The sequence below is a fragment of the Vicugna pacos genome, chromosome 33 (assembly GCF_048564905.1).
Source record: "Vicugna pacos chromosome 33, VicPac4, whole genome shotgun sequence".
In the NCBI taxonomy this organism is placed as follows: Eukaryota; Metazoa; Chordata; class Mammalia; order Artiodactyla; family Camelidae; genus Vicugna; species Vicugna pacos.
The window spans coordinates 7,061,817-7,077,152 of NC_133019.1; the positions used below are offsets into that span (position 1 = coordinate 7,061,817).

General features: G+C 40.8%; 1 protein-coding gene across 5 annotated transcripts in view; it reads left to right on the forward strand.

Annotated features, from left to right (window-relative positions):
• The window catches only part of MSANTD2 (Myb/SANT DNA binding domain containing 2), a 28,293-nt gene extending 15,778 nt beyond the window's left edge, over positions 1-12,515 (forward strand). Inside the window, exons 2-5 of one of the 5 annotated variants that reach the window (XR_012066752.1) lie at positions 2,765-2,854; positions 6,587-6,842; positions 8,445-8,505; positions 10,989-12,515. Coding sequence is in view for 4 of the 5 variants with exons in the window: in XM_072954155.1 (XP_072810256.1) it covers positions 6,587-6,842; positions 8,445-8,505; positions 10,989-11,841 (1,170 nt within the window). In the remaining variant the exon portion in view is untranslated. Of the gene's footprint in view, positions 1-2,764; positions 2,855-2,914; positions 2,933-6,586; positions 6,843-8,444; positions 8,506-10,988 lie in introns of those variants that run through there. The other 4 variants (XM_072954156.1, XM_072954155.1, XM_006209842.3 and 1 more) reach the window with 4 other exon arrangements.
• Positions 12,516-15,336: the final 2,821 nt, after the last annotated feature.

A 15,336-nucleotide genomic window follows, 5' to 3' on the forward strand; every position in this document is an offset into this window, starting at 1 on the left:
AGTCTTTTTTCCTTTTCTATCTCTGACAGAGCTACTTTATATTCTTGAATATTTTACTTATTTAACGGGTAAGGCATAAGAAATAATAAAATGTGGACAGGGTTACAGAGCTCCTTTTGGCAGGTGATCCCTCTCCCCAACCCTGCCCCCCAAAGGAGAGTGTAACAAGAGTGGTAGATATTTAAAAATAGCCTTGCCCTCCGCTGTTAGTCCTCCTTTGCTACGAAGAAATTACTTTGCTTTTTTAATTATAACTGTGTCTATGTTTTATACCCTTTGCTGCTCCTGCTTTTTTCAGGTTTTAGGAGCCTTAGGTTTATTGATTTTTGTAAATATAACCCACCATTGTGGTTAAACAGTGAGTTTCCTGATTTTCTTTCCTAAGAAAATTTTGATCTTCTTGCTAGTGATTTACTACAAAATTACCTCAATTCATTTACTTAATAAATATATACTGAACAATCCTTATGTGATAGGCACTATTCTGGACTCCAAGAAACAGCAAACAAGGCAGACATACTCCCGACCTCATGGAGTTTGTAATCTAGTGGAATAGCTCTCAGGATACGTTAGCGTTTTGTGAGTGGCATTTGCTAATTCTATATGCCAAGTCCCTTTTGGAGGAAAACTTATATTTGACTTGGAGCCTTGGCTCCTCATTTTGTTAAATGAGGAAGTTGGGCTAGATGATCTCTGAAGTTTTTTTTTTTTTCCAGTTTAAACTTCCATAGTGTTTTGGAAGTTGGAAACTGGTATGTCATCAGAGCCTTGGACAGCTCCACCCACCCTCTGGCAATCAGTATATCACAGAAAGTTTTACAAAGGAGGTGTTTGGCAAGGATAGTGATGCGGATAGGTAATGACCAGCATCCAGGGCTGCAGGAAGGTCCGATGAGTTAAGGAGAGAGTTTGAGGACCATGTTCTTAGTAATTAAGGCATTGCTGACCATTATACGAACAGTTTCAGTGAAATAATAGACCAGACTTTGATCCCATTGGGTTAAGGACTGAGTTAGTGTAGACATTGCCTATTGCTTTGAGTCCCTTTAGTCTTCAGGCAGTGTTAAAATGGGGAGATGTTAAAACTTAGCCATTGTCTACCAAGGAAGGTAGTCAAGACTGACTTCACTATACTTGTTTCTAGGTGTGTGAATTTCCCTGTTCTAAGTTGTTACCCTAGGTAATTTATCTAGCATCTATATTAATAAGTTAATCAGATAGTGAATGACCAAGTACTATGTGATGCAATTGGAACAGATCATCAGCGTAAGTCATGAATCATTTGTTGCTGCTTAATTGCTACTTCAGGAAAAGATTTCTTCCCCTCCAGGTAGAAAAAAAGTGCTATATTTTTGTGAAGAGTAAATTGATATCCTTGTAAGCTTTTACTGATAGGAATTGCTGCTTTCAAGAAGCAGGGGAATTTCACTAATTTACCTCTTAAAGGAAATATTAATGCTGCTTTATCTAAATGAGCAGCATATTGAAGAAACTGGGGAAATTGTACTTGAACTGGTCCCAGTCTTCAGACTCTCTTGTAAAACCTAAGACACAGGCTAAGTCTACCTTATTTTAGGGTTTCTTACTAATACTTAACTATATTCTTTAGTAGAAGAAACAACCCCATGGCAGAGAGCAGAGTTTCTTAACCCGAGGTTCTTGTATGAGCTCTTCAGATAGTCCATGTTCCCTCAACACTGTACAGAACAGTTTTGTATGTGTGTGCTTCCGGGGAGGGGATCCAGGACCCCGAAAAGTTAAGAACCTCTGCTCTGGAGAGGGAGAGGAAAAGGAAAAGGGACTCGTAAGAATAAAAAGATTTCTCATTTGCCAAAACCTCTGTAGCACTAAGAACCGGGGAGTGTGAGAGCAGTGCTGTGCTTTTACTTTTGGTTTTGTTTTGTTGGGGTTTTTGGTTGGTGGTTTTGAAGGATTAGGTGATTGGCAAGTCACTTCGCCAGATTTTGATGTACAGAAAACCTAAGAAAGCAGATAGTAAAGTTCTACTGGAGGTTTGCTCCCAGTGTAATTTCCACTGCCTCTTGTGGAATATAACATGATTTTTTAAAGCCTTTGTTTGCAAATAAGTGTACTCTTTATTTAATCTTTTGGGTTAAATAATCTTAAATTGATCACATTTAGTTAGCAGTGGGTTAAGATAAACTATGTAATCCATTTTGAGTGTGGCCAGTTTAGCAGCTATATTTGAAAATCTGTTTCACTGCTTGTTTTTTCTTATAACATTGTTTCCTGCTATTATAACTAAGCTGTCCCCCCTGCAGTTTGACTGTTTTTCATCTGACATCTTACACTGATCAGGCCAGTGTTTTCTAAACATTTATATGGCGGTTACGCCTTATTTCTATTCCTCCTTGTTATATATCCTGTTCCACGCATGGTCAGTTCTGTTAGAACAGTGGTTTGTCATGGCGATGATTTTATGATTGTATGAAACGGGGCAAATTTTGAGAAAATAATTGAGCCAGTAGCCGAATTGGGTGTCGTATGCCCATAAGATTTATTTAGCTTGCTTCCTACTTGGCCATACCAGGGAAGAATTCTGTTCTTCCCACCTCCTGAAAGTCAAAGGAGGGATTGGAGGACACGGAAACAAAAGAAACCTTATTTTTACCCCCAGAGTAGCTGATATGATGTCAGGAAGGGCTTTGATGAAACCACTGGCCCTACTTATAGATCTTATTTTCCAAGCCTTTCATTATTTTATTTGCCCTTTTCTGAACTCTACAATTTCCCTCTCTTGTAGCTGGTTCGATGCCCAGAACTGAATGCTGTGCTCCAGCTGTGGCCTCACCGGTGCTGAATAGAGAGGAAGAGCCACCTTCATAGCTTACATGTGATTCCTCTGCTTATACAACCCAATACTGGATTTACTTACTTTGGCAAGATAGCTGCATTGTGCACTGTATTTAATGTTACGTGTCCTGTAACCCTGGGTCTCTCTCTGCATTGCTGCCGTTAAACCCCCAATCCTGCCAATCTAAAACTCCTTCCTTTGTTTACCTGCCCCCCCCACCCCCAGACTCCCCTTACATCCATCCACAATGAATGTCATCTTTATTCTCTCATTTCCTTTCACTGTAATCTTAAACTTTGGCAGAACTCTCCCTCTGTCTATAAATTGTCAGTTGTCAGCCATCTTATTTTTCTCCCTGCTTTGGTGATGGGACATCTTCCACGTCTTTTCCTTTTGTAGCCATTTAATGCCTGGCACAGTGGGTTTACCAGAAGTTCACTTGGCATTTCTTCCAAATCAAATACCTTTGACCTCCTCTGATTTGACCACCTCATCAGGTTGTTTCCTGTGCTTTAGTTCTTTCTTGACTCCCCCTGGCCTCTGTGGCTGTGGCTTCACTCAGGAGGTCGTGTTATCTCACAGCTCTCGCCCCAGGGCGGAGACAGGGATCCCGATTTACCGCGGACATTTCCAACAGCAAGGGAAGCGTTACTCTTCTTAATTGTCAATAGTGTAGTCTCATAATCTTTAGCAGATTCTTTCCCCACTGAGATCTTAATTTTTAAAAAACTGCTAGAGCTAAGTGACTGTACATTTCTAAAATGAGTGAGGTGAATGAAGGAGGAAAGAAATCAAAGTTTTTGTGTTGAACAGGAGACGGTTCTCCAAGTAAGCTGCACTGAGGTTCTTGTTGGGTTTGGTATAGCGTCTAATATGGGAGGCGAGACTCCATTTTTCCTAGATTCCAGATCATTATGTGAATCTCAGATTTACAGTAGGTATGTAGTCGGCTTATTTAGGACTGTTCACGTAGATACAACAATCACATAACGGTATGCTTTGGTTAATCATTTAGTGTGTGGGAAGTGTAACCTCTTCTGCTTTATTACAGATAATAAGAATTGAAAAGTCTCCATATGTCCAAGTCCCTCTAGTTTAACTAAATCCTAGTCTTTCTTACAGTAGCAGTCAAGCTGGTGTGTAAGTTCTTACTCTTTTTTCTATCTTAGTTGACTTGTGCTATTTAAACAGCCTCTCCTTGGATCTGTGTGGTCTTCACTGAACCCAGAAAGTACCTCTTATATATTTATGCCTTGAGAGAGTTAAAATCAATTTGGAAATCTTTTTAAACATTATTTTAATACTTCAGATTCCTATCACATGGATTTAGGAGTTACCAGAACATTTCTCATTCAGACCCCCTAATAGATATTTTACATATCAGCCTATTACACTATTAACGTGTAGATCAAAAGTACACTAAAATAAGAGGTGGCAAGGTCTGTTAGGCTTTTTTGATGAAATATAAAATATCTCATCCCACTGTTCTTCCATTTCTGAAACCCTTAGATATTGGTAGTTTCCTTAGTCATAATTACATCCGCTAAGTGACATTTTAAGCTCAATTTGGTAGTTTCAAAGAAAGTAAATCTTTTCTGTGGTTTTCCACCACGTACATGGTCAAAGGTTGGTGGCTTTGCTTATGCCCATGTCACAATCCTGATAATTCCTTCAAAGGAATGCTAGTTTTATTCCTTGACTTCTGAAATAACCCTCAGTGACAGCTCCAGTTGGGCTCTTTTGTGTCTTGAATGCCTTTCTCTAGGCAGTAAGTAGTGAGCGGCGGCATGGTTTCCATCTCCATTTATGGCCTTGGAAGGGTGAAAGGCACATGGCTGGGACTCTCCATTTACGGTCCTTGGAGGAGTTGAAAAGAGTGGTTGGGGTGTTCTTGGAGGCAGAAACTAGACATTGTGAGATAAAAATAAATTGGCAGGAGATGTTTGCAATTCAAATTCCAATCCCTGCAAGGAGGGCAGAGGGCATCAGGAAAGGGGAGTGTGTAGAAAGTCCAATTAGTTCTGCTGCAGGCATTTGTCTCCTTCCATTGAAAGAGTTGTTCAGGACACGTTTCCCAAGTTCATTTCTGATTTGTTCTAGAAAGTTGTGTGTTACATACTTGTGACTATCCTTTACCAAGAGAAAGAAGGAACTCTTAAAGAGTATATTATCAGAAACCTCAACTTTTTTTAAGGCATCATTTGAGGCACCAGAAGAGGTCTCCAGAAAGGGAGAATGAGGCAGGTGCTTATGCAGGGCACAGGCTGGCTGGTTTTAGGATGGAGTGGCTCTAAGCGCTGCTCTGCTTGTGTCCGAGGAAGATCGTCGTATGTGTCATGCTTTTATTATTCCTTTTGCCCGTCGGGATTTCTGGCCTCAAGGGACAGATCTGCAAAGTATTTGACGGCGTGTCTTCCAGTAGCTTGCAGCTGTGATACTGAGCTTTTGCAGAGGCTCTGGAAAGATTATTCAGAGGTGTGTTCGTTTGGTGAGACTAGATGATATATTGGCTTATGGAAAGTAATCTCAATTTCAGGAGAAATTTATAGTCTGGCTAATGTGTATAAATGAAGTCTGAGGTGAAGTGCTTTGGCACAGCTGGGTTAGAAAGTATTTGGGAGCCACCAGAGAAAAAGGGTCTTGTCTGTCATGAAAATTCTCAGAGTCAAACCCACTAAAGTAGAAAGGAGATTCGAAGGAACAGAAGGAGGCAGAGGTGGGTTAGAGACTGAATGTAACTAAGCTAAATTTGGAACTAAGGTGCAAGGACTGGGACCAAGTCCTTGATTTATCTCTTGAACAATCATGTCAGATAGCATGAGATGTACCATTAAACTAAGGAAACTGGACTAATAATCGGAAATGTGCATTAATTAGAACACCATGAAGCAAATTGAAGGCTTGTGCAAGATAATAACATTATCCAGGTTTTATCTGTGGACGTGCATAATAATATTTATTTGCTGTGTGCCATATGGCAGAAAAAGAAGTGAAATAACACCCTTCCACCTCACTTCCCCCCGCCCCAAAAAGAAATCATTGGCTTCTTGATTTGTTTGGCTGGCAGTCTGAGTTGGTAGAACAGACTAGTATTATTACTGGTTAATTTCTAGGCATAGGTGCTGTTTCTGGATAATTGATGTTGGAGACTGGGAATCTGTGGCATGATTGATATGAAATCTCTTTTAAATTTTAGCAACTTCCCCAAAGATAAAGTGGGTTAGTAAGGAATACGGACTATGTTAATAATACGTTTTACTAGCTCATTCATTTAGGCAATTGTTTTCACCCTGTATTCTTTCTTAATCAAGAGTAAGGAAGGTTATTCTTTGCTTTGGGAAATTCTTCTTTCTGTCCTCCCTCCCCTCACTTTTTCCAAATTCTGGGCACAATAGCAGCTCTTTCTTTTCTGTGGCAGGTGTGCATCCTATTGGCTGGCTGGTATTTCTTGTTTTTTTTTTTTTTCTTTTTCTTTTAAAATGGGGGTGGGGGTATAAAAATATGTGTATGGGATACATGCAATAATGTTGTAATGTTTCTTGTTTAATGGATAATTAATTGCAAAATAATTGTTTGAATTATAACATGTTTGATTAAATGCTAAATTAGTATTTTTTTCTAATATAATAATGAATTTGAAATCTAGCATTCCTGTAACAATGTGTCTGTGTTTGTCTGTCTGTGTCTGTCTAATAGTAATTAATATCTGTGGTCCGTACCTGGAAGAGGAAGTACAGCTTTAAAGGAATAACAAAAGACTTTGTGTCTTAGACCCTTCGCAGGTGTTACAGTCGGGTGAAAGAACATGGTGTTGGGAAAAGAAAGAGCAGTTACACATTTGAACAGTTGGAACAGGTGTTTGGTCAGGGAGGATGGGATGCTCAGCCCTGCCAGCCTGTACTTATTAACAGTAGTGGCTTGTACCAGGAGCTGGAGTCAGATGGCAGCACTATGGAGGAGTATTCACAGGAGGACTGGGGAAACCACAGTCAGGATCTCCATGGCTATCCAACAGATCAGGAATTGGGTAAGAAAGCCAGCATCAATGATGTGTGTGTGTGTGTGTGTGTGTACATATCTTTATATGGTTCTTAATGTCTGTAATACCTTGTTGTACAATTCCCACTGACAGCACAACGCATAAAGCCAGTTTATTTGGGGCAATTTGGGCATCCTTGGTTTAATCTTAAAGTGCCAGCTAGTGCTTGGTAATTTGGGCCCCACAAAGTTCCTAAAGACAAATTCCCAAATTCTTAATTCTGAGCTACACAGCGAAGCTCAGTGACAGATAGAATCCTATGCAATTTAAAATATCCTGCACCTCCTAGTTCTAAAACGACTGCCGAGAATATTGGCTCTTGGCTCAACCGCGATGGATATAACTGTCTTCCCTTTCCTTTATCCCCAGTTTTTTTTTTTTTTTTCTGTTTGTGATCTGGAAAAGGTCCCTTCCCAGGCGCCAGTCTGAGGAGTAAATGGAGGGAAGCCTGGGTTTGAAAGGAGCTGATATTTGAACTTTACCAGGGATCCTACTCCTTCAAACTTCATAAATTAGGATCCCATCCCAACAGTAGCTGGAATGATTTATTCACAGTCTTCACATTAAAAATGGAAAATAACACTCCTGGCCATCAAGTCTAAACTTATGTGGCCTAATTAAGAAGGTATATGTAGTTGTTTTTTGTTTCTTCTTGCAGTAAATGCTCCAATTTTCGTTTTCATAGTTTGAAAGTACTAAGCAGGATTTTGCTGCGGCCACTGTGCATTAGCAGCAAGTGGTGCAGTGAGGGCTCACGAGCAAACGTCCTTCCTCCACAGCGAGGTGCTCAGGCAGCCCCTGAGGAAACAGAACTGGGATCGGCACTGTAAATGTGCCTCCCTAGCTGAAGGTAGAAGTCTATAGGCACTGTTTTACAGACGTCCTGATGACAGAGAAATGCTAATTCAAAAGAAAAAGGGTTGAATGCTAATATTTCTTATGAATGCTATTTCTAAATAAAAAAAATCTCAAATATTGGAAGAGAGGGAACAAAGAAAGAAGCTATAGAACTGTAACACTAACACAATGTAAGAAAGAGACTTAGTGATTGGAAGAATAAAAAGAGCAGATGCTAAGTGATCACTCCCTCTTAATTTCAATGTGGAATGAGGTCTAAATTACTGTGGCAACCTATAACTCCGATTTTACTGGAGAGAGTTAAGTCACCCAAACCTTTGGAAAAAAATAACATACAGAGTATATTGATCCTGATACTGGGGGAATAACTGCTCTGCAAAACCTACCTAGAAAATCTAAGTAGAACAGAGTTATTTTCATTCTCGTTCCTTAAAAAATCATGTTTGCAGTGAAATTAAGCTTTAAGCTCCTAGCTGGAAATCCACTGGTGACCTTGAAGATTTTTATACTTGTAGAACTGGTTTCTGATCTTGCATATAAATGTACGCATCTCATTAAATAAGAGTTATACTTATAAATCTTGCATTGGATAGTGTTTGACACTCGAATTAAGTTCTCACATTGGAAAGTATGGAACAAAAAGTAAGCATATCTACCTAATACATCTTATCTACATAAATATATGCCACCACTGAGGAAAATATAATGTGTTCCCAAAACTCTGTTTTTCAGATGAAATACCTGTCACAAAGAGAACGTTAAAAATAAAACAGGAGTCTTCTGAAGAAGCGCAGTAAGTAGATGTTCCATCTTCTACAGAGTGCACTTCCCTGAGTCTAATGGGGAGACCCAGAGAGTGACTGCTGCTGTTAGACATGCCGCGAAAGTCACGGCCGCCACTGAGGAGGCAGGGCTAGTTGATCTTTCTCACCTTCTTAGCCTGAGTGTTCCAGTGGTTAACCTAAAGCGCTGAGGATTTTGTATACAACAAGAAGTAAATGCATTACATGAAAATAAGCTTGTTTATGGTATTTGCCTGTGTGTGGGTGTGGATGTTTGGATGTGTAAGTACAATACAAAGATGACTCGCAAGGCCCTGAGTTTGTCTGGGGTTAGGTGAAATGATAGGAGGGGCGGAGGGACACTTAAATCCCTTAGAGTATTCCATTTTGGGAATCAAAAAGCAAGCTCTTAGGAACTACAGGGGAGGCTCAGCTGATGTAACTGGGGGTGAACTCAGACCTCACAGAACTGGCGTCCCCAGTTTCAGACCCCCTGAACGTTCCCCATGGTTGGAACTTCAGAAATCAGGAACTGCAACAGGAACTGTTTGAATAACAGGGCCGGTTCTCACTGTGCTCCAGAGCTTCAAGAAGCCAGTCCGAGACTTGAGCCCACAGAGTGTCAGGCTGAGATCAGATCAGTGGGGCAGAAAGCTGACAGGCTCTGCAGAAATGTCTAGCCTGGCTGCCTCTGCTCCAGGTTTCAGCTCACAGGGTGAGAGGTTCCTAACAGGTGATTTATTTTCCAGTGCAACAGATTCCTCATACCTGCTCCTTACGGATGATTTAGGGCAATGACAATGCTGAATAAACACTTCATGTGGGCATTGGATTTTTTTTACTCTAGGTGTAGGTGGGATTAGCCTGAACTAGCTGATATGTCCTGTCCTTCACCAGTGAAGAAGGGTCACCACTGATTTATCAAGTATCTGCTGTATGTCAGGCATTGGGATACAGCAGTTAGCAAAGCAGATACAGACCTCTGCCCTCCATCCCAACTCCTTAGCTTAGTCCTCCTTGAGATCAGTAAAATATTTTAAAAGAGGACAAGGAAGGATGGTGGCTGTGAAACATAATTTTTGTTTAAAGCATTGACTGGTGCAGAAACACAGTCCTATGTCTTAGCCTCATAAGCACCACAATCTCAATATTAGAGAGGTGATCGAGTGCCTTTGTGTACTCTGAGAAGAGAAACAGTTCGCCAGAAATGCAATGATTTCATCTAGATGGCCACTCAGATCCTTGAGTAGCTTTCAAGGCAAACTAAAGTGTGGAGGATAAGTCCAGGGCAGTCTTTGGCTCAAGAAGCAGCTGATAACAAAAGAGTAGCTCTTTGTCGTCTCAAAGAGTAAGTCAAGGAGAGTAAGAGGACAGACGGAGAATGACTGTTTCCCCAGTTTGAATGAAAGATTCCCCAGTTTGTTCCGAAAGCTCTCCTAGAAGGTATGAGAATTTAACGGGAAAGCTTCAAGGATCTGACTCCTTCCAAGAAGCTGTTAGCAAACAACCATTACATCCTCTTTTCTTGCCTGTGTTTGATCGTATATGTGGTAGTTTTTTTGTAGCATAAACCGTGATTGATGTAGAGTGTAATTGTTACTAAGTTAATATTTAACAAACTCCAATCTTCCAATACCAAAATTTTGCCCTACCTGAGAAACAAAATTGTCAAAACTGAAATTATTTCTATATTTTTGCTTCCCTTTATAAAATAGTTTTTAGAACAATCTCAATTCATTATTTGGAATTTTTCTCTCTTAAAACCAAAGGTCAATATGGACTTTCCAGCTGAAGTCTCAGATCTTAATTCTGTGCTAAACTGACAGTTTTTTGTGGGGAGGGGGAGTAGTACTGTATTTCAGACAAATAGAAGAAAATGTCATTTTTTTCATAATTTTGTATCAGCTCATGAGTCTTAACTGGTTGTATATTTCCCTATGGCAAGCACATATAGGCCAAAATTACTGAACTTTCAGAATTTCCAGATTAGAAATTAATCTGTTCATTTTTTTAACTGATACTGGTTACCTTTCTGAATACGGCGTCCTTCACCTGCTTTTGGTACTTAGATCTGAAGGCCATCATATGCATTATAATAGCCACTTAAAAAAATTCATGACCCTTGTGTTTCTGAAATCTTAGGATCTTATATGTCAATAGTTACTAAGTGTAATACGGCCAGACTATAGAAATAATAGAAAGCAATTTATCATTAGTTCCTAGAAGCTTCCTGGGGTGAGCATTTCTCAGATTTTGATACTATGATTATCTAGACTTGCACTGTCTGATATGGTAGCCACTAGTCACCTGCGGCTATTTAAATGTAATTTTAAATAAATTGAAATTTTAATACCTCACTCACACTAGCCACATTTTAAGTGCCAATGGCTAACGTATTGGACAGCACAGATAAAGAACATTTCCACCACTGCAGAATGTTCTGTTGGACAGTGCTCATCTAGACACCTGAGGTATCTTTTATTTCTCTTTCTAGGAAAAGAGACATCATGCAGAATATTGTACAGATTTTGGAATCAGTACAGTTGAAATGGGAACTCTTTCAGAGCTGGACAGACTTTTCAAGACTTCATCTTTCTAATAAACTGGCCATTTTCGGAATTGGTTATAACACCCGTTGGAAAGAGGATATCCGTTACCATTATGCTGAGATCAGCTCCCAGGTGCCCCTTGGCAAGCGCCTCCGGGAGTACTTCAATTCTGAGAAGCCCGAGGGACGGATCATCATGACCCGAGTGCAGAAAATGAACTGGAAAAATGTTTACTACAAATTTTTAGAGATCACTATTAGTGAAGCAAGGTGCCTGGAGCTGCACATGGAAATTGACTGGATACCCATTGCCCACTCCAAACCAACTGGTGGGAACGTTGTTCAGTATTTATTGCCAGGAGGCATTCCCAAAAGCCCAGGCCTCTATGCCATTGGCTACGAAGAGTGTATTGAGAGGCCCTCCTCACCCCACATGGAGCGACGTCCCCTGGACCCAGGAAAGGAGGGCCGGGTTGACTTGGAAACCCTTTCAGCACAAGCCTCACTACAGGTGGAAATAGAGCCCACCCGAATTATCTATTGCTACCTCGGGATTGCTGAGGTCAGGACTCTGCAGCAATGCTTATTTTTACATTTCCAAGCAAATACCAAAACCTTCAGCAAAGATTGGGTTGGTATTAATGGGTTTTTGTCTCAGAACTGTATTGTGGATCCTGGAGTTTCCCCCAAATCCATCTATATCAAATTTGTAGAAGTAGAGAGGGATTTTCTTTCTGCTGGCTCTTTGGTTGAGTGCCTGGAAAAAGCCATTGGATACCCCTTAAAATTTAACAACTGAATGTCGTCCTTCATAAGGATTTGGGCTCTTACCTCTCTTCTCACTTCCCATTATCCAGACTGTCCCTCATCCAGATGCTGCCATCAGACTCTTCATGGAAACTCTTTCCACGATCGGGCCAGTACAACTAAGGAATCATAGCAGACTTTGGGCAGAAGAAACAGACCTCACCTGAAAATGCTCATTTTGAGCAAGCAAGCTACACAGCGGACTTGCATGGTGGGCAGTTGTTTCTTTTTTAAAAAACAAACAAACAAAGCAATTTTTAAATGGATTTTAGAGCCCTAATGTAAACAAATGTTAGGTACATTCCATATTGGACAAAACTTATACTTTGAGTTTCATATGAAATTGAAAAATTGTATTTTTTTCACGATGTTTCATTTTTACACATCTCTATGTCTCTATATAAGTATTATTTACAACCTTGAATAAATAAGCAATAGATAATGGCAAGTTAAATCCCGAGTCACAGTAAATAGACTGTTTTTCAATATTACCCTTAGCTACTATTGTATATAATTTAGAGTTTCATTTTTTTCACCAGCCAAGTGTTTTACTATTCCCAATCAGTGTTGCCTGCAAAGACCTTTGTTTCTGTGATGTACCAACTTTATGATTGTGTTGCCATTTAAACTTTTTTAAGGAAAAAAATATTAAAGTAATTCCTGGCCTCGTGGCGTACTAGTTGGGCTTTCTGTAGCAGCGTGGGCGCACTGGCTGTGCTCCGACTTCCCTGCTAGGAATGAACAGAACAAACAGAGCATGACAGCTCCACTTCCTCTCACCCTCTACACAGTCCCCGCTGACCAGTGTCATTATTTCTTGCCAGAGTGCCAAGGGCCATTGGACATTTCGTTTGGCATTACTTTTTCAAAAGCTACAAAATGATATTCCTTTGGGCTCTAAGTACATACATTTGTGAGAGACTTTCATCCCTCATCTTGACACTCAGTAATCAGGGGCAGCTCTCCCAGGGGTACAAGGGGGGAATTGATGCCACCATACTGCCTACAAAAAAGGAGAGGAGATCTAATAGAAACATCCAAACAGAATTTGTCAGTGATCCAGAGGACAGGGAATTTTAAGGTATCAGTCCATTGGGAAGGTAACTATCACGTTTAGATCGTTCCGAGATTTCTGTGGGTCAACAAGCACTACTCCACTGAGAGGTTAGTACTCTTGGCTAAGAACTAGCTTACTAGTAAGGTAGTCAAGGGTCACTTTGGTCTCATGGCAGGGACTTGTTAGACTGGTTATTTATTTATCTTTAATGATTCCCCCAACATCTCTCAGGTGCGCTACTTTAAATGGACTGCAAATCCAGCTAAGAGCTATAATTCTCCCTATTTTTCTATACTGTGGAAAGTAAAACTGCATATTGATTCAAACAATGTTATTTTTCTTTCCCACTACCCAAATGGTCTTAAATCAATGATTTTTTTTCTCATTCTGATACTCCTTGGTTGTTCGATGCTTATTTATTTTTCTAATGGCTAGAGAGCTTATAGTCAATGGAATGACTTTTAATAATGTCGTCTGAGCCTGGGTTTATGGAGTTGTCTGTTTCCTGATGTGAGCTACTAGGAGAGTATAAATATTCTGGAATGTGTGAGGGTAGCACCTCCTCTCCCTGGGCACAGTAAGTATGGGCCTTAGGAGATTCTTGTGTTTGCTCTTCTTTGGAACTTGGAATTGAAGTCCTAAAAGCTGAGGCCCCATTGACCATTTTGTGGCAATAACCTCACAGTATTAGTGCTAAGTGCTGCAGGAAAAAAGCATTATCACCAGCAGTAGTACATGGCATCCCCCAAACTTTGCCTCTGACCAGCCCTAAAACTCACATTGTGCTTCATTCACTTTTCCCTCTGTCCCACTTCTCACTGCTGTGAGTTACTTAGCAGGGGCAGCACATTTTGGGAGTGTTCAGTGAGCATGTGTGAGAGCTACCTAACATTACCGAGGATGGGCATCGTTAGACCACTCTGAGCAGGCAGCATGGGGAATATGGCAAAGACTGACCAGTGTGTGTTTTCGCCACGTGGCTTGGGATGGTGAGGGTAGGGGCAAGAGGACAAAGCTGAGCACTGGGAAATGGAGACTTGGAAAGAAAGTACCTTGCGGGTGCAGAATATTCACTCTCTTTGGCCAGAACAATCTAGAAAAGAGGACAGCAGGGTGTCCAGTAATGATAGGAGCATTCCTAAAAACAAAAAGTGGACTATTTAGACCTTAATGAAGCCTTATAACTGATTCAAGGGGGATGGAGACACTATATTCAAATTAGAAATTAGAAAATACTGTACAGTATGATTGGGAGAAACGCTCGTAACCTGCAAGTCTCTCTTAATATATGAAACTATGAACTTGGCTTTTGCACGCAGCATGTTTGTGAAAGCCATTCCCAGGTCACTCACAGATTATCTGTGCTAACATTCCCACTTCACACAAGGGCAGAGAGCAATGTTCACCCTAAAATGCATCTCGGCAAAAACTTTCAGAAAGTAATGGAGCTGCTCTGCTAACTCCTACCACTTGACCGCCTCAGGGTAAGCAGAAAAAAAGTGGCTGGAATAGGTGATAGTGTAGAAAGTTCTCTGACTGGGTAAGAGCAGTGAAAGTGTCCTGACCCAAGGGATTGCTCTTGTGTCACATGGAGAGAGTCACTGCTTACAAGTCTTTGGTTGTAGCTTTACTTCTGATGTTGTAGGTTACTTGGGAGGCAAATTCTGAAAAGTTAGCTCCTGAGAGTGAATGTTGAGGCTCTGCCGTGTGTAGCACTTGACAGGGATGAGCACAGCCTCTGTAATCGGATGCTTTGGTGTTACTGGGATGCAACCAAGAGCTTTGCATTGCCTTTCTTGGAAGGAGTTATATTGATACGAGATTATCTAGCCCTGATCTGGAAACAAAGGAGGGATATTTAAAGAGGTGGTTTGCAATAAAAACTAAAGCATAGTTTTTAAAAAGTTGACTGATGGAATAGAAAAACCAAATCAACAGCACCTTCTCCCCATACACACACAATTTACTCGACAATTCCAAGTTTATAGGTCCCTCTATAAGGGTATGAGACTGGCAGTTACCTAAAACTGTTGCCTTTGCTGTCACTGAGCTGCCAAGTGTTAGATTCCAGGGGTTGCATGAGCAGTCTAGTGTTTGCATAAGCATTTCTCAAAGCCACGGCATGGCAAGTATTTAAAGAGTAGCCAGGGAGGCCACACTAGGAAGAAGCAGCTGAGAGGGTCTGTGGGGCGCTGCGTAGAAACGGATCTTGGGCAGCCCGGGCTCAAGGATCACACACAGTGTTAGAGCAGAACCTTGTAAAGTAAATGGAATCCAGGAAGCCTGGCTGCTTTTCTTCCCAGACAACTGCCACTCAGAGAAGGCAGCGCCAGGGATTCATTGTTAGTTTTCTGTCCTCGGTGACCTTTGCCCGGTTGTTGAGCTGTGCCCGGACGTTTGAAGCATCTTTATTTTGGCTGCCGGACAGAG